General features: G+C 47.3%; 2 protein-coding genes across 3 annotated transcripts in view; both read left to right on the top strand.

Annotated features, from left to right (window-relative positions):
* The first annotated feature begins 1,554 nt into the window (after positions 1–1,554).
* Positions 1,555–1,998, top strand: LOC140213473 (uncharacterized). Its single transcript, XM_072284723.1, has one exon. It carries the CDS (start codon positions 1,555–1,557, stop codon positions 1,996–1,998), a length of 444 nt encoding a protein of 147 aa, XP_072140824.1.
* A 3,709-nt stretch (positions 1,999–5,707) lies between these two features.
* Positions 5,708–22,653, top strand: part of LOC126544389 (uncharacterized) — a 30,716-nt gene continuing 13,770 nt past the window's right edge. The window contains exon 1 of one of the 2 annotated variants that reach the window (XM_055062538.2): positions 5,708–6,254. The gene's annotated coding sequence lies outside the window, so the exon portion shown is untranslated. Of the gene's footprint in view, positions 6,255–21,585; positions 21,679–22,653 lie in introns of those variants that run through there. The other variant, XM_072284954.1, reaches the window with a different exon arrangement.

Raw genomic sequence — 22,653 nt, 5'->3', positions numbered from 1 at the left:
AAAGGGGTGGGTGTCCCGGCATATTGCCATCTTCGCTGGCAGACAAGCAGACTTGCACATAACGTATTACATGTACTTAATCGCGAAAGAATGATTAAAGAATAACATGTAATTATTAACCAAAATAGCCCATTTCTGCGGGATCTCTGCTAACGCTATGAAGCGCCAGGCTAACAGAATTGCGAAAGGTCGACAGCACGTTACACTCCTGTGACACGTGAAGGCGAAAGCCCGCTGCGCACTCGGTAATGCGCCGTTTCGCATCGTCGCGCTGAAGCGGCTCGTTTTCGACGCGGCTTGGCGCGCTCGTACAGCGGGGTCCGACTCGCGCCAACAACGTTTCTCTTCCATTTTACGTTGCGTCCTCTCAGCAGGGCATAGAAACGTATGCTGTTCTGTTTGTTGTACGGGTGATTTCAATGAATGTATGTACTGTTCGCTTCACTTTGTTGAGCGCTTGTAGCCTCAGCCTTACGGGGGCATGAGCGATTGAGAAGGTCACGTGGTTTTTATTGTTGTACCCGTCGACTTGACGCTGCGTTTTTATACGTTGCAGGCGTGATTTCAACGAATGTATGCACCGCATGCTTCACTTTGCTGACTGCCTCTACATTACGAGAGGGAGGAGACATTGAACATTTTGCTTGCTTAGGGGGGTTATAATCCATTGCTAATGATGATAGTTTTTGTACCACTGAACCGGACGACGCGTTCTTTTTTTTTCATGGCTATTGGGGGCATGAGCCACTTAAGACTTTCGCCTTAATAATTCGATCCCGGTGGATGCCACTGAGCATCATTTCAACATTTGTTCTACCTTCAGATCTGTTATGATGAATTGTTTTGGCACGATCCGGCCATATACGTATGAATATACTGTGAATATAAGGAGTAAACCTGGTATAGTGCACATTGGTGCGCAGTTAGCATGAACATATTTTGCTTGCGTATTACATCCTCGAATGACATTTGTATTCAAAGTGTTTACAGCATGCAACAAGGATAACTGAGATCCGTTCTACAAATCTCAAAGCTAGGTAATACTGTTATGTAGTCCTCAAGAACATTGTGATTTCACTTGTATGGAGGACAATGGAAAAGTTCGCGCCACGGGACGCAAACAGTGGGTTGCACAGGCAGCCCGAGTTGGTTGAACATGTCCTTATCGACTGCTGGGACACTTTGCTGGCATGTGCTCGAACGGATGCGCCACGAGTGCTCGAGCGCAGCGAGCCATTGTTCCTCAGCTTTAGCACGCGCCGGCCAACCAGGCATGTCGGAAGCCACGCAAGAGCAGGGGAGACATTGCGCCTAATTCGCGGACGTGCCGTTAGGTGGCGTAGCACGTCCAGAGACAAGCTTGAGACAGGAGTCCGGCTGTAATGCACGGCTCATAGATGTGACACATTTCGCTGGCGGCCATATGGTGTGTGGCTACATTGCCTAAAAACTAGTCCCATTACCGTCGGTAGTCATCGTACCTCCCCATGGTGGATGCGGCTTCTACCGAGGGCGCGACCTCCCAATACTCGGGTCGACCGAACGCGGAGCTTGATGCCGACTTCACCACGGAAGAGATCATACAAGCGCTCAGATGTCTCAACAGCCGATCACAGCACCGGGGCCGGATACATCACCGACAAGGCCCTCCACAATCTGGACGAGAGCGGCGCGGAACAGCTCACTGCGACAGTTAATGAGACGTGGCGTTCAGGCAAAGTTCCCATAGAATGGAAGACGGCCAAAACGGTCTTAATATCAGAACCCGGCAAACCTCTCAGCATGGGCAATCTGCGTCGAATCTCACTTACGTCGTACGTGGGTAAGACCATGGAGGGTGCGGTGCTTAACCTTAACCATATGAAGCCTAACCTGGAAGAGAACGAGATATATCCTCACATCATTGGCTTTCGTCAGGGGCTGGCGACGCAAGACGCTATGAAGCTGATCAAAAGCCAGCACAAGACAGCACTACAAGAGGCGTCAAGGCCATCTTAGGCCTAGACCTAGAAGAGGCCTTTGATAACATACGGTACTCCTTCATTATACAGCAAATCTCAACACTAGGACATGGTCAATATGTCCATGACTACATCCATGACTTCCTGAGGGGAAGGCAGGCCTGGCTACGAGTCGGGTCCCTGCAGTTGGAGCAAGTCGTAGTGGGCGACAGGGGTACTCCACAGGGCTCGGTAATATCCTCTATACTCTCTTCAACCTGGCGATGATAGGACTGTCCAGGCAAGGGTCTTGAATCGAGAACCTCCAACATACCAGCTATGCAGATGACGTGACCATGTGGGTGGCAAAGGGGAACGAAGGACAAATCGAGCACACTTTACAAAATACGATATCAACCACTCAAACCAACGGGCCTGCGGTGCTCGCCGAGCAAGTCTGAGCTGCTCCTATATAGACCCAAGAGACGAGGCCCCAAACCGAAGAGATGGGACACAGGCGCCGACCCATGCGTCCGCCTGTACACCGCTGAAGGCAACACGATTCCGGTTGTCGGTCACATCAAGATGTTGGGCATGACAATAGAGGCGAACGGCTCGAACACCATCGCAGTGGCTAAGCTCACCAGGAAGGCCGAACACGCCACACGCCTACTGAGACGAGTGGCCAACCGGCATCACGGGCTCAAGGAGGGCAACCTGCTTAGACTGGCACAGGTCTTCGTAATCAGTCACTTCGTGTACATCGCGGACATGCACAATTGGTCCAAAATGGAGAGAGACAAGTTTGAAACGCCCCTGCGTACGGTCGCCAAGAGAGCCATGGGTCTACCCATGCACACGAGCAGGCACTGGATGCATCAGGCATGTACAACAGGCTGAGTGAGATTGCGAAGGCACAGGAACGGGCACAGATCACCAGGCTGTCCGACACACCTGCGAGCAGGTGGATCCTACGTGAAATCGGCGTCGTGCCTCGGGAGATCAAGTGTAACAGCCACGGGAGAACATCTGACCACAGGAAAAAGATCTGGGCAGCACCTCTGCCCAGGAATATGGACCCAGAGCACAACATCGACAGAAGACTTGCTCGAGCCAAAGCACTCCTCCGACAGGCAGCCGCCTCCGGGAAAGCATGCTGCTTTACGGACGCAGCCAAATATTCTGGCAGACGAGCCTATGTAGCAGCGGTGGTCAACAAAGATGGTACGGTCATCAACGCGTGCACGGTCCACACTGATAGTCCTGAGGTGGCCGAGCAGGCGGCCATCAGCCTTGCACTCCTTGGTATACTGCGACTCCAAGAGGGCAATTCTGTCCTTCGGAACAGGAAGCATATCCCCGACCGTCGGCAAAATACTTGGTACTCATCACGTCGCCACACAATACATCAATTGGTTCCCGGCACACATGGGACCATTGGAGGTGCCGCTCCCTAACCTCAACGAGACGGCACACGAGGCCGCAGGAGACCTAACTCACCGTGCGAGCCCGGACTCCCTCTCGGCAGGATGGAAGAGCAAGCGCGACCCCCTCGTTACCTACAACGATCTCACCCAGCATTATAAGTTAGTCAAGAGAACCATGCCGTTACCGCACAAAGCATTCAATAAAGCACAAGAAGTTATATACAGGCAGCTTCAGACGGGCACCTACCCATGATCGGCCTTCCTCCGCAAAATCTTTCCGGACGCACACCCTCACAATGTGTGTCGCTACTGTAAGGATATAGCTAGCCTTGCTCACATGCTCTGGGGTTGCCCCCTGGCGCCGGGGGCCAGGACCACCAAGGAAGAGTCGGACCGAGCTATACTCAGCTCGGACCTTCTGTGTCCCGACGTGGGAGCGTCCCGCTGCGCGCTGATCGCGCTTACCGAGGGACCTCAATAAAGTTATTCATCCATACATCCGTCATCGTAAGAGTGGTTCTGCAAGAATCTTTGTGCTCCATGCACACACACGCACTTAAATTCTCATGCACGTCATTCATGATGCATCCCCGCTTTTTCATCATATTTCGTCTCAGTGTCTGCTACAATGATTGTGCACAGCTGGGTAAATTCTACACCGTTATTTAAACGCATTTGTAACGTTCTGAAGCGCCTGCTTCAGTAATTTACTGCAAATGCCTCAATTATTAGACGTACTTTGACCTTTGCAGACACGTCGCCCATAACGTGTTCCCGTTTTTCACCGAATATAAGCCAGGTGCCTAGTTTAGTTCAGCTATATAGCACACCGTGGAGACCTGTACCTCGTGGATAGAGTAACGCTTGAAAATGGGGTGAAAACGAAGGTTCAGTGATAACTATGTTCTTGATTAAGTCACAAGCGTCAAAGTTTAGCCAAGCATTACACTTAACATTACACTTAACCTTTTTCACCAATGCAACCTCAGGCAGATATAGCGGATAATGCTTATAACGGAGTTAAGCACTCGATGAAAGGCTCTTTTCATAAATACTATAAATAATCTGCACATATTTAAGATCGCATGCACATTGGTAGTGTACCGCCCACTTTACTTAAATTTGACCTCAAGGGCAGTGATTTTTCAGCCTTCTTTGATAATAAGATAGTGCTAAAACTCTCTATTATGTACATTCTTGTTTCTTCATGTCATTCCGTTGAGTTCCTTTACTCATCAAACGTCCCGTAAAAGCCGGCCCACGAAAATTGGCAACATTTTCAAACATTCTCAACTGCGCGAGCGAAATGAAAGTCGCAGGTCGTCGACGCGGCCTTGAGAGAGGTCAGTGAAAGAAACCGTCGTTACACTTCCTCCCCCTTTCATTGCCGGCATCTGTCGACATCTGTCAGCGGGCGCATTTATCTTTGAGCTCGCAATACCGCCCCGCTGCCACACCTCCTCGGCGCCAACCCTCCTCCTCCTCCTCCTCTCCCCCCGCTGAGTTGTCCCGTAGCGCGGAAGTCGCGCTCTGTTTCGCCATTCATACACGAGCGACGCGTCGCACTTCCGATCGCATCGCGGTCCGGCGCCTTATCACACTCCGCGTTTTTTTTCGCTGGCTTCCATCCTTTCCTGTTGACTCTTCGGCGCGTCCTGTGTGTCTGTGCGTGCGTAGTGCGCGCGCTGGGAACTCGCTACTGCGCACGCGTTCGAGGCCACGTACGCACGCGTTTGTCTGTATGCAGAATTGGGCGTGTGTTTGTTTGTGTGCGGCGACATCGATGCGTCAGCGTGAGTGCGTCTGTCTCCCGGTCTCTCCGTACGCGCGCAACCGCGGATGTGCGCTAGTTCGTTTACGATATGCGTGTGTATAATTTAGCACGTGTACTCGCCGCGTGAGCACGATCGCGCGCGCGCCCGCGTCCGTGTGCGTCCAAACATTATTCCTTGCGTACTCGTGCGCTTGCGTTTGGGAGACCGCCGCTACGCATTTATAGGCCTCACTGTGTGTACACATCTGCGTCAGAACCCGAGCTCCCGAGTTAGTACGGCCTCCCCCTCACCCCCCTCACCCCACCGCGCCGCTGTTTGTGCACTCGCGTGCTGCGAGCTTGTATGTGTCAGCACTTCGTTGTTCATGCAATGTTTTCTTTGTTTTTGTTTTCTTGTAGTACGAGCGCAGGAGCTCACCGTTCCACGCAGGATGCAAGTTGGCGCTTGTTCTCTGTGTACCACATTTGAGTCACAGCGAACGGCAAAGGGAACTAGAAGAGGAAAGAGAACAGCGTAGTACACGGCAACTACAGTACACTGTAGTTGCATGTATGAGTGTGTGTGTGTGTGTGCGTGCGTGCGTGTGTGTGTGTTTGTGTGTGTGCGTGTGTGTGTGTGCGTGTGTGCGTGTGCGTGTGTGCGCGTCAGTGTTTGTGTGTGTGTGTGTGTCAGTGTTTGTGTGTGTGTGTATGTCAGTGCATTTGTGTACGTTTCCCCGTTCGTGAGCCGGCGTTCGATGTCTGCATTCGAGCGAGTGCGTTGATCTCTCCCGCCACGGAGTTGGCGCCGAGAAGAAAGAAGAAGACAAAGAAACAAAGGCAAGGGAAACGCAGCTCCTTCCCTTTCCTTCCTTCAACCACCCACTATACTGGCTTCGACAAGGCGTCCGCCAAAAGCACGGCAGAGCGGCGCTGGCAGGCTGCCTACATGCGCGAGGTTGCTCTCCTGCCGGTTGAAACAAAAAACGTGTTTGGGGCGCCAACGACGACTGACGCATCCCAGCCGACGGCGGCGCCTTCTGAAGCGGCGTCGACGACGGCGGGACGATATCTTCGGAGGAACGCTTCGCGCACGCTTCGCTGTCCAGGCGCTGCAGGCCGCTATCCCATGAGGTAAGAGTTAGGTACGTGATCCATTTCACGGTCACGGGATCCATTTCACCGTCACTACGCCTCGCCGTAGCGATTGCTCGTATCGAACGATACGTCTCAATAACTTCACGCCGATCTCGCGTTCGTCGTTAGGCACGAGCGCTATGCGAGAGTTGCGCCAGAATTGGCCACCGCTGAGATCGAACGGTTTCCTCAAAAAGAAAAGAAGCATCATTCGTTTGACTGGTACTCGCACTCGGTGATGCAGAACGGGCGCACCCTGTCGACAGCGTTAAGGCCAGGGCGCTAGTTTGCGGACTTTACACTGGTACTCTCACCCTCGATGCTGCGGAAGACCGCTCGAGTACAGGGCTGCGATAATGTAAGAATTTCATTGCAATGGCTATTCCTTTCTTTTGGCTCTTCGGATATTCGGATGCCGCGGAGCACGTGTTAATTATGCGGGATGGGCCGGTTGTGAACGCTGGATCGTGGGAAGGAAATTGACCCGAGCAGTAGGAATCGTTGCATTACATCAGCCGAGTCGTACTCGCGCTAGAGGTTTCCGGCAGAGTTGGAGTTTATTTTACGATCGCAACTCAATAATCCAAAGACTGCTACAAACCCTTGTCGGCTTGACGAAAAACTGCCACCCTTTGAGCAAAAGTGAAGCAAAGCATTTTTTTCTCTAGTTTCGTAAGTAAGATACAATTTACCTTTCTCTTATCTTTCTTTTATTTTTATTTTATCGATTGGCGTGAATCTCACTAATCATCCTACATCGCAAACCGCAATGCAGCAATATAAGGTGACACGTTGTTGTGTAGTTCAAAACGGGGTGGCTGCCGGGCTTGTTTTTCCACGCGGGAGGCACTTCAGCTTCGACAACGTCTCGTCCGCCCCCTTCGGTTCTAATGTGAGCATCTCGACGCAATACAGGAACTGCGCAGTTTTTAGACTCCGTGGCCGGAGGTCTACGGGAGAGCTTGGCACCTTGCTCCTTGTCGCAATTTTCCATCTTCGACCTTGGGTCTATAGCTGCTGGTCTCGTAAGTGGCGATCATCTCACTTTTCTCGAGCAAGCAGCCGTAACTAATCTACAAAAACAGAGCTATTGTAAGCCAAGAAATACGATGAGAAACATAGAGCGGGTGACAGGACAAACCACGGACTTACAAGTTGTTAGTGTAGCGTTTGTTCTCGTCGCTATCATTGTCTGTGACTCCGTATTAATTATGCTGTTTTGAGTAACGTAGCATACCATCAGGTCCACGAAAACACTTTACGCAGTCATCCCAGCTACGTTGGAAAAGGGCACTTTGATGGCACAGAAAAAAATTCTCCAGGACAAGTGTATTTATTTATTTTTTGGTGAGGGGAAGGGGCGGGGGGACGTATTAACAAGATGTAAGAAAGACGTTCTGTTCATAAGTCTATATTTGTACTAACTTCTTGTATGCAGCGTTATATTGTCATTTTCGTACGCCCGGTTGAGCCTGCCTCTTTTTTTTTTTGTACTATCGTTGTGCTGCTTTTATTGATGGTCAATTGATATCTTGATATACAGATCATCAATACAAGTAATTATATATTTGACATGATTTATAGATGGTCTGTCAGAGTTACAGAAGGGGTACCAAGGCAAGGGACGCAAAGTCGATGAGGGCAGCAAACTAGTTGGTGTGATAAAGTTAGGAAATTTTCAGGCATAAAATTAGGTCAACGGGTCCGGGGTATTCCTGTTCCAATTGACTCCTTCGGTGTCCCTGAAACACCAAACATTTTGTCCAAGCCGCTCTCCGCTACCTACCCGAATAAAAGCCACCATAGGGTAACAAGCACAGGAGCGACCATCTTCCGTGAGATCATCGGGACGAAATCATTCGCAAAGCACCTGATATGATTGGCCTGTTCATCAAAGCTATTCCGTACGAAATGACAACAAATGCTTTCCCCCGTTCGTAGGTCTGTTAAGTTAAACGTCCCTAACCATGCTAACCCTTACTCATAACATCAGCAAGCTACGCAGCCTCTTAATAAACAGCCGTGAATTTTATAACATGGTCCGTTACTTTGATAAACCGGCGTTCTTCGATTTCCACGTGAACGTCAAATCGAAATCTTATATTTCCTTGTCGCAGGAACGCGACTGCGAATCGCACCCGCGACCTTGTGCTAACCTGCAGAACGAAGGTCGGTGAACGCAGCCTTGTACGAAACAACATCGACGCAACGCGCGGCTGATAACTTTCACAGCTGACGAAACGTGGTCTGGTTAAGGAGTCTTCGAATCCATCTGATCTTTAACTGCGCCTGACAATATGCAGAGACAAACCTAAGCGGCTCGTATTTTTCTCTTCGCACGAGGAAAAACGACGTCCATTGCCTCGCGACAGCGGTACGACCTCGTCTGGCATGCATGACAATGAAAGCACTGTTACGTCAAAGCCCGATCAAGGTTTCTCCGCAGTAGACGTCGGCGGGAACCTGCGGCGTGATGCGTGTCTGGGTTTCCTTTAAAACTGCACTCCACAGATGAGGTTGTCTGGGGGCTTTCTTACTTTTATGACGAATGGCCATTTAGTTAGCATTCACTTCAGTGAGCCTGTGTAATGAGAAAACAATATTGATTGATTGATTGATTGATTGATTGATTGATTGATTGATTGATTGATTGATTGATTGATTGATTGATTGATTGATTGATTGATTGATTGACTGACTGACTGACTGACTGACTGACTGACTGACTGACTGACTGACTGACTGACTGACTGACTGACTGACTGACTGACTGACTGACTGATTGACTGACTGACTGACTGACTGGTCAGTCAGTCAGTCAGTGACTGGAGACTGACTGACTCCAAAACAACACATCGCTTAGGAGAAACGCCGTAGTGCAGGGCTCAACATGAGTTTGGGCTTTTTACCGTGCAAGTGTATCCAAGCGTACGAGAGCTTTGTTCCGCTGCAAGAGGAATGCCATCGCCACCGCCGGAAACAGAACCAGTGACTTGATACCTGGCTGAAACGTTCCACAGGCACTGATACTGTGCGGCGGGATTACTCAATGACACCGAATGCTTCAGAATGCATATTCGCCTCTCTCTTTTTTTCTCTCTCTCTTTCTTTTTTACTCAGGTCGCATGCCAGGTTGCTGTTGGGGGAACACGGTGCGATACCGGTGCTCCAAAAGATTGTCCCTAATAAACTTTTTTTTCGCTTCATTATGTGCTGATAATTCTGGCAACAATTTCGTGCTGCATGACGATATCTCACAGTAGTAGCTCCCACGGTATTGCCGTTACGTCAAGCGGAACCCCAGCTTCTGATGGCACGTTTGTTCGTGGGGCGCAATGCGTGACGTTTACGGCGATATCTGTCGAGGGTGTTCAAACCGATATTTTGCGGATTCTGTAGGAGGCAGCGTCACCATTCTCATCATAATTAACTTTTCTAGGTAGGCGTCTGAAAAAGACATCTAACTCTACGCAAGATTCGACATCGAGCACAAACGTGCGAGCCATTACGCCACCTTCGATTCGCTCACGTCCTGCCGTCATCGCAGTGACGTCATCGTTGTCTGTCCTCACCGTTGTCGTACACCTATCGTCGTTAAGGTCGCCGTCCTATAGTGAGGCCTTCCTCAGCGCCATGTCCTTTGCGTTGTCCTTTCCTGAGCTCGTTGTACTTTCCTGAGCTCGTTGTACTTATCTTGCCGTTCTCACATGAGTTAACGAAATTTCGAAGAGGGCTTCAACTAATTCCACAAAACCTGGAACACCGCCCTCCCCACTACTTTCCCTGCAATGCCCGCGTCTGGTTTCTATATTTCCTACAGCCATGGTTCACACATTTGTGTACATGATTTGTATATAATGCTAATAGCATTCTTGGCATTGTAAGACCAGTTTTCTTTCTTCCGGCTATCTAGCTATCTAGTTATGCCACCAAAAATATAGACTAATCACAGAGATATCGCAGTCTAAAAATATTCGTCGATCCCAAAGGTAACGCCGTCTAAGAACGCGGGTCATTGGCGGGGGCACGTCATTATGATCATCATCATCGCCATCATTATCATCATCAGCCTATTTATGTCCACTGCAGGACGAAGGTCTCTCCCTGCGATCTCCAATTACCCCTGTCCTGCTCCAACCGATTCCAACTAACACCGGAAAGTTTCCTAATTTCTTCGCACCACCTAGTCTTCTGCCGTCGTCTACTGCGCTTCCCTCCTCTTGGTGCCCATTCTCTCACCCTAATGGTCCAACGATTATCTAATCTGCGCATTACATGACCTGCCGTGCGCCATTTTTTTCTCTTTACGTGTATTAGAATATCATCTATACCAATTTGCTCTCTGATCCAAACCGCTCTCTTTCTGTCTCTTAAAGTTACGCCGAGCATTCTTCGTTCCATCGCTATTTGTGCGGTCCTTAACTTGTTCTCAAGCTTCTTTGTCAGTCTCCAAGTCTCCGCGCCATATGCCAGCACCAATAAAATGCACTGATTGTATACTTTCCTTTTCAATAACAGTAAGCCCCCAGTACGCTCTCTGCCATATGCGATCCAACCCATTTTTATTCTTCTGTGAATTTCCTTCTCATAGTCAGGGTTCCCTGTGATTAGTTAACCTATAGGTACACGTACTCATTCACAGACTCTAGAGGCTGACTTAGGATCTTGAACTCTTGCTCCCTTGCCAGATTATTTATCATTATCTTTGTCTTCTGCATATTAATCTTCAGCTCCACTCTCACATTCTCCCTGTTAAGCTCTTCAGTCATTTGTTGTAACTCATCCGCAGTGTTGCTGAATAGAACAATGCCATCGGCAAACCGAAGGTGGCTGAGGTATTCGCCGTCGATCCTTACTCCCAAACCTTGCCAGTTTAATGCCAGGTCAAATACAAACTGCTTTGAGCTGGTCAGACAGTTCCTTCTTATCAAAGGGAAACTCGACGTAAACGACAGCGCACTAAAATTACCGTTCATTACTTTGCAAGTACAAGCACTCACTAACTGATATGCAAAGCATTACCTTGCAGTTCTTGTTTCTTTCGTTCAGTAGAGTCTGTGGCGCCTCCTAATACAATACTTTAACGAAGTTATCATCGCTCCATCATAATTTCTGAATGAAGGAGATATATACGTCGTTCCTATACGCTCGTGTGATTGCAGCATGTCAAACATCAATTTAACCATAACCTCAGTCGCCATTCTGCACGCCTGAAGGTGCAGCCGAGTTCACAAAGGGGAAACTACGTCACCATTACGACAAGAAGTTCTCGTTGCTTCGCGCGGAATCTGTAGCGGCAATATCGTATTTAGGCAGCTTTTGTTTTCGCATCTCGGGCTTCTGTAATAGCGGCACATTGTACGAACAGTGCTTCAAAAATGAAACGAAATTTCATCGCTAGGAGGTTATTTTCATTTAATTTCATTTCATTTACCCTAAGGGCCCAGAATCGGACATTACATCGGGAGGGGGGGGGGGGCTGATAACAACGAGAAAGTTCAAAAGGGGGTTATAAGCATAAAGATCAAAACACAAATAAAGAACGGAGCTGTTTTCAGCATTAAAGAGATACAGTGCATCTAGTAGTAGCATGACGTAATGATTACATAACGCAATAACACAAGGTCGAACTACAACACTATTAGAAAAATGCAACATATGCATGACAGTCATCAAAGGTAAGGGGTGCTCAAGCAGGATAGCATGGTAGTGTAGAAAAGATCAGCTGGTATGGCAGGTTTGCTTATTAAGATAGGTTAGTAAAGCCTATTGGAAAGAAGATAATCCTTTAATCTTGGCAATCAATTGCGGAAGGACATTCTATTCATTTAGTGATAAGACTAAAGGTGAGTGTGAATATTTCTTAGTCCGTGCGAAAGGTGGGTGTACCTTGAGTTCGTGGTGATTACGGGTGGAGATGTGGGCTGCTGGATGAGTGAATTTGCGTGAAAAGGCACTGTCACGGTAATAAACACTGTGAAAAAAGGATAATCGCGAATATATTCTGCGTATTGCGAAAGGTAAAATACGAAGCGTTCTTTTTATAGATGACACACTGTGATAATGAGAATATCAGGACAAGATGAATCTAGCGGCTTTACTTTGAATTGATTCCAGCATGTTGGTAAAATAAGGTTAATGTGGATGCCACATGTTATAGGCGTACTCTAATGGTTTATTTTGCGAATCAAATGCCTGAACTTTAGTGTCGGAATTATCGAAACATAGGCGATGTTTTAGACGGCCAAGCTTTCTAAAAGTTTTGGTAGTGTTTAATTTTATATGGCTATTGCATTCTAGATTGTAATTCAACAGGACTCCTAAGTATGTAATCGCCGAAACTGTTTCAACTGCGTTAATTAGGTACTCGTTTGGCAAAAAATGACACTGGGACCAAATTTGATGTGTTTACTTTCCTCTATGTCAATTTTCATCTGCCATTTGCTGGACCATTCTGAAAGAGTCGTTAAGTCGGATTGCAGAATAGACAGGAGCTGTCATATTTCATGGCTCAACATGTCATAACGATAGGAATGTCCGTCGTAGTAAGTTCAATGTTCCCGAAACGACCACATGGATTTGAATAATGTTGGTTGGTTGATTTCCTTTCTCTTCTTTTTTTCTTTTTTCATTTTCTTGTCATCTTCTGAGGGTAGGGTGGTAGGGGGGCTGGGAGTTTGCAAGTGAGGGTGAGGAGAAAGGGAGCGGGGAGCAACAGCCATATGCATTTTTGTCAAGCGTGGCATTTTGCGCGTAAAAAAAGAATTCCGCTAAATAATCTTTCTTACCTCACTGACGCTATCGCCGGTAAAGAGACAAAGGCTCCCGAGGGTGGTGCATTCCAACTTACGCAACTGTTCAGCCCGGGGGAAGGTAGCTACGTAGGCTTGCCGGTACGGCACTTTCTACATTGTTATGGTGCAGGCAGAACGACGGGAACATTAGAAAAACACCTAGCGCTGTGTTTTTTCTCTAATGTGCATCGGTGTGAACGGGCTGTTCTGCCTGCGGTATGGCAAAGTAGAAGCGTTCCACCGATGAGTCCAGCCGACCTCTCACTAATTACTGCTCGCACAAGGGTGGCTGAACTGGGGCTCTTGGGGAATGTCGTGAGCAATTGCTGTGCCGTGCGCTTCTTGCGTTCAAAGGGTGCAACCGCCAAACTTGAGCGAAGTTTCTCGGGTGCTGACAGAAGCGAATAGTTGCAATGCAAACAGCAATAAACGGAGAGAAAACTCCCTTGGATCCTTTCGACACTTGTTTGTAAAGCGCTCTTTCTAGAACTGACTCAACGGCGAAGAACGAAGCTTGAACTGCTTGAACTTAAGCTCGCCTTAATTCTTCCTTGCTTTCTTTCTCTCTTTCTTCCCTTGCTTTATTTTATTTTTTATTCATTCATTTGCTTCTCTCCTTTTCTTCTTCTCTCCTTGGTTCCTTCTCTGTTCATTTTTCTGGCTTTCCTATTACATTTCTTTTATTTGTGTTCTTTGCTAACCTATTTCTTTTGTGCTTTCTTTACTCCATTCCTGCATTCTTTGGACCTCATTATTTTTTCCCTTCTTTGCTCCCTCTTTCTTTTCCCTTCCTTTGTTCCTTCTTTCGTTTCTTATTTTTGGCCTGCATTCTTTTCATCTTTTTCTTTGTTGACCATTTTTATTTCCTTTCTTCGTCATTTTTCTCCGCCTTTGCCGTTTTCAGGGAATAACTTGCACCGGATGCAGCCAGTCAACACTTGCTGCGGTGTAACTTTTGTTCCCACTGCACAAAGAATTCATCCGTTCATTTCCGCGTACGGTCCTAAGTGACAACGACCACTCGTCACCCGCCTGCTTTGCAACTTTCGCGCGCAAGTGGGCAAGCGGGCGTATCACTATTGATTCTAGCTACAGTTTTGGTTGACTTATTTATTGTTATCCCGCTACCAAGTACCCGTGGTTCTCACTCGACTATAAGCCGGCATACCCACTTGTAAGTGAAGGCTAGAGGAATAATCCGGCACAAAAAAAAAACGTTTGGAACGAAGAATGGAGATGGAGCAAAGAGTAAAATACCGGCGCCACACTGTCGTGGTAGATACAGTAATCAAAACAAAATAGGCCCGGAAGCGAATGCCAGCACGAAGACTATGGCCGTACTTGAAGCCATAACCATTGCGATACCCAACGGAAACCTGATAAGATACACTGCGCAAGGACGGGAAACTAGACTGGGGGTGCATTTGCATCGCGAGTCCCAGCAGCTCAAAGAGGCCACACACAGAGATAGAGAACAGAGCAATAACTATTTCTAATTACGTGATTGGTCTTCAATAATTACTTGACTATGCAAATGCACAAGGAAAAAAATTGTTTCAGTTAGCTTACGGTGACTACGGACAATGTATCATTAGCTGCTAAACTATTTGTTTAGGACGCACCAAATTTCATTATCTTTTTTTTTAAGTTTGCCTGTATTTGACTACGTTGTATAACTACAGCCGCAAAACCGTTTCAGAACTTAGCGCAAGACACAAAGGTGGCTCTCGTCTTCCTTTCCTTCACATGCTGTACACACGACGTAATTGCTGTACACAAACAATTACGTCGTACATCTAACGATGCACCACATTATTTCTTTATTCAGGAAGTTCGGTTCGTACTACACGAAAACCACTTTGTATAATACCACCTTTATAGCTCCGGAGATCCCGCAGTTGGACACGATGGGCTACACATGATGGTTACTCGCGTCTTCCTCCCCATTCACAACCTGTACACAAAACAATTCGGCCCACACCCACCAATCACAACTTATGCACAAATTCGTCCTACGCCCTCCGTGCTCATCACCATCCTCTCTCCTTTGTTTGTGTCTTCCACCCTCCCCCAACTTCCTTACACACCGTGGCGGCTTGTGCTATATTTCTTACACACGCTTCCTCCCTTCGCATCATCGCATCTCGCTGCTATCGTGTCAGCGCATTCGAGGCTACGTGCGGAGTTGGGCCACTAAGTCTTCAATTCAGGCAATTAGCCCTTCTCTCAAAGCTCTTCTCAACTCCGCCGCTTCTCCTCATGGCGAGCTGCGAGGGCTGCTCGCTTCGTAACGACGCGTACGAGAAACTCCAAATGATCGCGCAACTATGCATTTGCGACTCTCTAAAAGGAAGCAGAGAGGACAAATAAGAAAGCCTTGAACAGCGGCCGGCTCGAAGGAAGAGTCGTCTGAGCACAACTGCTCGCGAAGCCGGTTTCCGCTGGGCGAAGATCGGAGGCGACAGAAAAGAAGATAAAAAAAAAGTGGGGGGGGGGGGGGGGGAGTTTCTTTCGCTTGACCCTGGCGGTGAAGTGCGGTGCCAGCAAGGGAGCTATTTGTTTATGCCGATGGCTACCGCCGAATATGGTTGAAGCACCGTCCAACACTTGCAGCTCGGGGGCGAGAGATCGGAATACAAATTAGGTGTGGAAGCCTGTCATTATCGCCTATCTATACCCTTTGATACCGCGTGTCGCTTTGTGCGATTTTTCGAAGATGTTCCCGAGCGGAAGGCTAAACGCTACTACTCGAAGTTTCTTCAGCTGACCAATTATAACCGTGAAAGCACACAAGGAAAGCGACGGGATTCCACGAAGCCGAATATCGGAATAAGCATGCGTTGCTACTTCCAGGTGGTGGTAAGGGAGATGTTTTGAGTGTCTTATCAGTGCTACCCATAGAGGCCTTCTAATGGCGGCATTGCAGCGGGTGGAGAGAGTTGCAGTAAGAAAAAAAAAAGAACCCCCCGGTGAAAACAGGACAAACCGAACAAATGGAAACATACTAAGTCATATATTTCACGAAATAACACACACTGCTGGTAGGCAAAAAATTATAGTCAGTAACCATCACTGGAAATTTATATAGAAACTAGGATACAAAACTACCTATGCGCAACAGCTGGTAGAGCGTACATTACAACACACTAAACTGATGTAACAAGTAAAAGTAATGTTTGAGCAAGTGCATCCACGTGGTTGAACCTGAAGTATGCGGAGCAATAAATTATATATACATAAAGTTTCTACAAAATCAAGATGTCTCAGCACTTAGCACATGCTTGTAAAAGTATGCGAGATCGATTTGTGTGCCTATGGCATGGCAAGTTGTTCCAATCGATAATGGTACGATGAATAAATAGCTGTGCATAAAATGTGCGTCGTATTGAATACGTTTCACATTTAAACAGGGATCATGCTCTGCATGGACTAATGATGGTGAATGAGGGAAAAATGAAGCTGCGCTGGGGTAAATGTTCATACAACTTATGTATTATGCAAGGGCAAGGTAGTTTTGCCGTGAAATATTAACGGCATTGCATAAAAAAATATCCATAATGATTATGGCGATGAGCACTATGATGATGGTGTTGACAGCAACCATTATAATAGCTTTCTTTTTACTGCGCTTCCTGTTTTCAATAGTGTTAACAAGTGCTTACGAGAACCCGACGGGATTTCACCACAGATTTTGAGAACGTCCATATTGTAACAGGTTCTAAGCACAGGACGTTTTCTAACTTGAAATTACTAGAACACTTCTCAGTTTCGGTTGCGCTAAACTTACACGTTCTCCAAAGGGATTTACGCGGGAATTCATTGATAAAGTTTTTCAATTACCTAACATCATTCCGCGGTTTCTATGTCAAGTAGTGTCCCCTGTTCCAGCAATTCAGCCAACGTGATATCCTGGCGATATGCACCGCACAAGAACCTTATTATACATCTTTCTGTTAAATTACGCTAGCGGCGTATAGGCTTCCTCAGCACAGGTGAAGACGTGTACAGACGAACTGATCATGAGACGAAAAACATGCGTTTCGTACCGTTCTAGTGTCGCTTCGCACGTTAACCTCTTCGCAACGCAAAATCAATCATTCCAGTAAATGACGTTACGAGCGTGACACAAAGGCCAGCTTCACCACAGACCCGCCACGATGGCTCAATGGCTACGCCGTTGTGCTGTAGGTAGAGGGCTCGACTCCCAGCCACACCGGCCTGCAATGCTGCAGGGGCGGAATGCAAGAACGTTCGTGTACGTCGGTATGAGTGAACCCCTAGGAGTGACCAGGAAGTCACGACTAACCCGGGGGTCTCCTCCTTACGGTGCCTCGGCCTTCGGACGCAAAGCCTCATCAATTACTATTATCATTTTACTTACACAAAGTGCTGCGCAGTTTCGCCATAAACACAGGAAGTGTTTCAAGGTTGCAGCCTTTGACGCGTCATTGCTACCGGTCAGCACCTGAGTCAGGGCAGTCAATGTTCGACAAAGGAGGCGAATGGTTTCTAAAGAGCAAGTACTAAGTAAGTTTAGATTAGTCAAGTATACTATTTTTTTTAAACTCTGTTTTCATACCTTTGAAATAAATTGGTAGATTATTAGTAACGAAAATTGAAGCCACACTTTATTTATCTTCTTATTTATTTTTTATTTCCTGCAGAAAATTCTGCGCCGGTACGTTAGTGTGACGTCATAATTCTCAAGGTACTCTCGTACTTAGGCCGTTTTAGCCTAGAAGATCTGGAGACTTGCTATACTTTGTGCCTTTATTTCCTTTAGAAGTCAGTGTAGTCTTTTTTTGCCAAATAGATAGTTAACAAGACCCGAGTAGAGGCCGCCAAAATTCGTGACAACATCGCTTGCTAAGTGCAGGAAGTTGGGTACAGCATCGGCTGCCGTCTCTTATTTTCCGCGGCTTTCGTGGCGTACCAAAAGAGTGGCGGTTCTTCTATTGTGTAAGCGCGGTTAACTAATACAGCCTAACTTAATGTATTCCTCTTTAATGACCCCCTTAACGCGGGAGCTAGCTCAAAGACTAGCGCGCCGGCGCTTGCCAATAAACAGGCGATCTGTGTTTGCCGTCATCTGGACGTGTCATTACTAACTGCGCAATTCAACGCATATACGAAAACACTTGTTTTGATTCAACGCCCGCTTATTTCCCATGTATAAGGTGCGCTACCTGTCGTCGATGTCTACTAAGTGGTTTAGCAAACGAACAATAAGCCCTCCCCATTCGGGCCTTTCGAAGCAATACCTGCTGGGGCCTCACGACTGGCTCGGGTCTGTCTGCAGAAGTAATCATTGTCGTCAGGCTATCCATTGCCGCCGGTGGCACGGCCATCTGTCGCAACACGTTCAATACAGCAATCTGCACGTGTACACTAACAATATTTAAAGATACGCAGATTCAATGCGCGTCTTGGAATAAATTTGAAGTGAAGCTTTTGTGAAGTGTTTGAAGAAATGTTATAAAACGAAATCCCATACATATATGTAAGTCTGTCCAGCGTCGACGCAATGATATCTACAGGACGAAGGCTATGTAATTGCCAGTGCAACCTAAACTGACGATGTTTGCTTTTTTTGGTTATTTTGGGACTGCATGCCTTAGTCAGGTATGAATAACGTCCCTAGCCTTGATCTCCGTGGCTTGTTTTCTTTTGTAAATTAATAAAAAGAAAACAAGAAAAAAGGAAAAATGGTTATAAGAGCTTCATGCACCGAGAATTGCGACGCACATGGATAATCCAGGATTCTATATCCTTTATGTAACAGTAATTGGCCAATTATAGACGCACGCCCAGTGGCAGTTACCAGGGGGCGCGATCGGATATAATTGTTCGAAACGCGCGATCAGCTTGCGTTCACGTTCCCCTCACGTGATTGACCTAGGCCGTGCCTAGTCGGCTGGATGGATGGATGGATGTTATGAGCGTCCCCTTTGGAACGGGGTGGTGGGTTGCACCACCGAGCTCTTGCTATTACAACGCCTAGTCGTCAATCGCACGAGGTGCCCTCGAGCGGCCAGTCGCGCGGCGATCTTGTGCGTGTTCGCGTGCTTCTTTCACGCTCGGAAGAACACTTTTATGTAATAATACTCTCAGTATCTCCAGGCGACGGCAAACAACATTGCCTTGGTTCTATCCTACTTCGTGGCGTTTGCTTATTTTTAAATCTTGGTGCATATCAGTTGGGACACCCAGTACGTAGCACGGGTTCACGGATGCTATGAGTGAAAAACAAAACATAATATTAAGGGCATTTATTGCCCTCATTGCCTCATTTATTGCCTCACATGTTCGTGCTGCGTTTCTGTTTACGTAGAAAGCACAACGACCGACACATTGTGGAAGCTTGCAAGAGAGATTTCTTTTTTCTTGCGCACATGTGCTAACCACATTGCGGGCGTTAATGGACACAGCTGCGCAGGTCTTTAATGGTCGGTCACGTGAGAAACGTTTTGTGTTTGCAAACGCGCTGACCGATCGAGGCGTTAAACTAAGCGCTGTTGTTAGGCTGCTGCTCAAAATTCAACGCCGCGTTGCTGGCGCGTCCATGTCCTGCGAGCATGCGTAGAACAACGCGTCGTAAAACCCGATAAGCAGTGAGAGGAGGTTCACTGCTTTCCAAGTTAGTCTCGAGCTTGTTACGCTGAAGACTGTAGTGGGAACGCGTGAGTATACTCTATGTTTAGGCCGTATAGCTGTGCGGCTCTTCTAAGAACAGACTGCAAGGATAGTTCGCATGTAGTCAGTAATACAGCCTTGTATGCATACGTGTGTATCTCCAGTTCTCCCATTGTCTGTCCCGCTCCCGTACGCTGCAAGTCATTGAACTCTTCAAAGGCCTATATTAGATCTGCGTTTATGATCATCATAATTATAATGAATTTTATATGTATGTCCACTTATCCAATTACCCCTACCTTGCGCTGGCTGATCCCAAGTTGTGCCTGCGAATTTTCTAACTTCATCACACCTACTTTTCTGCCGTCCTCGACTGCGCTTCCATTCCCTTGGCACTCATTCCGCAACTCCAACAGCACAATACTTATCTGCTCCATGCACTGCACGACTAGCTTCATGGTTTTCTGGTATTGTCAACTAGAACATCGGCCGCGTCCATTTGCTCTCCATTCCGCTAATCTCTTCTTATATTCCACCGATCGCAACTTTACTAAAACATAGTAAAGATAGGTGGTATAATTTTATTTACATGATACTGCAGACCTCTTTGGTTCAAGTAGGAAAGTTTAATGCGATTTTAGTTTTAATGCGATTAGAAAAATTTGGACCTTTAGGCTATCTCTGGCGCTCGGCGGAATCGACCCCATGCCGCGCGCGGACTTCGAGGCGGCGCCGCCAGATGCCGCACAGTGCGCAGTGGGAAGCACGACATAGGATCCCGGCTGCATACACGTTTCAGCGTCGGCACTACGATGTGTCGTTACATTGTTTCAATACCAATACGTCCGTGAGATATGGGGTTCTGCCAGAATTTTTTGTTCCGTCGCTCATAGCGAAGTCCTTAGCATGTTCTCGTGGTTCTTTGTTGAAGTCCGACTTCCTTGCCCGTGTGTATGTTAGTACCTATAGAATGCCGTGGTTGTACACTTGTCAAGGATAACGGCAAGCTTTCGCTCATGATTTGCTAAGTCCTTTCGTATGCGCTCCAACCAGGCTACCACCCACTTTTATTCTTCGGTAATTTTCCGTACATTTGACTTGCCTACCGTGTTATACTGCGAAATTAGGAACCTTCTGCTTGTACGCTACCTTCGTGTCTTCTGAACAGTTCTAGTTTAGAAAAAAAGTAATTAATGCATCCCTGAGTGTAACGACGCTTCAATTATAAACGACCCGCTTTAGAGGTGGTCCAAGCTTTTGGCACAAGTGCTAGGCTTAACGTGGTTACATGCTGTAGTGATCGTCGATTCGATGTCGGTGTTGCAGCGTGTTGCACTGCGCTTTTCTTTTATTTTGCGTCCGACGTTTGCCGCAGCTTTATGAAACAACGTCGACTTCAATAATGCTATTGCAACTAAGCATTCTTTCATAGTACTATTTCAACAGCCCTACTCTCTGAAATGACTGATGGGCTGAAAGTTCGAAGATAAAGACCCTCGGAGCCGTCTGTGGGGTGCACAGAACGCGCGCAGCAATCGCTGAGCGTTCCTTGGGCCCAATAATATAGCTGTGCGGGATCGGGACACCATTGTCGGAGTCACTCCGGCCATCGAACTTCGACGCGGAGCTATAGCTCACGCGGGCGAGCCTCCTTTCATTTATAGTCTCATAACCTGCTGTGTTCACGCAGCGGACACGACCGCTGTTTCAGTCGGCGTACGAGCGCGACGTCACTCAGGCGCGCCTAATCCCACCGCGAGTGGCGCTACTCTCCGCATGTCTGCTTGGCTCTTGCGCACCAGCCTGATTCGCTGCCACTGAGACGCATCACGCTATTTCGCATGACACAGTCAACAATTCGCTCCGTCGTGTGACTCAGTCTTTGGTGGTGATTGCGCTTAGGCACCGTGATTCGCCATCCCTGGCTGAAGTGCTCGTACAGCGGACATCACTTTCGCGCAAGCTCCGATGAACTGGAAGTGAAGGGGTAATACGTAAGTATGTAAAAGGGCACGATGCTTGTCCTCAGATGCGGTCCTCTAGGGAGACGGAAATTGATTACCGAAACGTAAGGACCGTCAGTCAGACGCGTGCCCAGTTTTCTACCCTAAAAACGGAGATCTGTGAAGAAGGAACAAGATCCGAGGAAGGAGTCACTTCTGAAAACTTGCGCGACTTATTTGTTTTTCTTGTTTCTTTTGTATTCTTTTTTTTTCATAGCACTATGTATGACACGGATACAAGAGACACACGGAAGAAGGAATTTATCCTGCTTATGTGTTGTATAGATAGCGCAAAAAGAAAGTATCAACAGCCACAAACTTGGCCCTTTCATCGCCCTTTCCAACTGGTGCTGCTCTGGTTTACGAGAACGAGTGTAGCGTGACACAAGAAGCGACATCTCGCGACATTTCCGCACAAGTTATATATATGTATATATATATATATATATATATATATATATATATATATATATATATATATATATATATATATATATATATATATATATATATATACGGTAGCAAAGGATGGAGTGATGTACTAGGCATACAGCAAGACGGGTGGAGAAAGGTCCTGTTCGCTAGAAGAGAGAGAGAGAGGAAATGATAAATGAAAGGTAGGGAGGTTAACCAGGACTGAGCCCGGTTGGCTACCCTACACTGGGGAAAGGGAAACGGGGACGGAAAGATTAAAGAGAGAAGAGAAAGTCCACCGGGGATATCGTTCAGTCACTCAGTCCGGATCACAGACGCTGACTCAACCCTGTATCTTTCAAATATCGCAGCAGCGCTTTTGTGGCCTTTTGTAGCTGCGATATGCGAGGCCATGGTCCCAAGATCTTGTTCAAGGTGAACGGTTTTCGATCTAACTGGTTCAGAGCTGTGCAGAGTTCTTGTCTTTCATTTTCAAATGATGGGCAGTAGCACAGTAGATGGTCTATAGTTTCTTCGACACCGCAGGCATTG

The sequence above is a fragment of the Dermacentor andersoni genome, chromosome 10 (genome assembly GCF_023375885.2).
Source record: "Dermacentor andersoni chromosome 10, qqDerAnde1_hic_scaffold, whole genome shotgun sequence".
In the NCBI taxonomy this organism is placed as follows: Eukaryota; Metazoa; Arthropoda; class Arachnida; order Ixodida; family Ixodidae; genus Dermacentor; species Dermacentor andersoni.
This window is presented reverse-complemented; position numbering and strand designations above follow the sequence as displayed.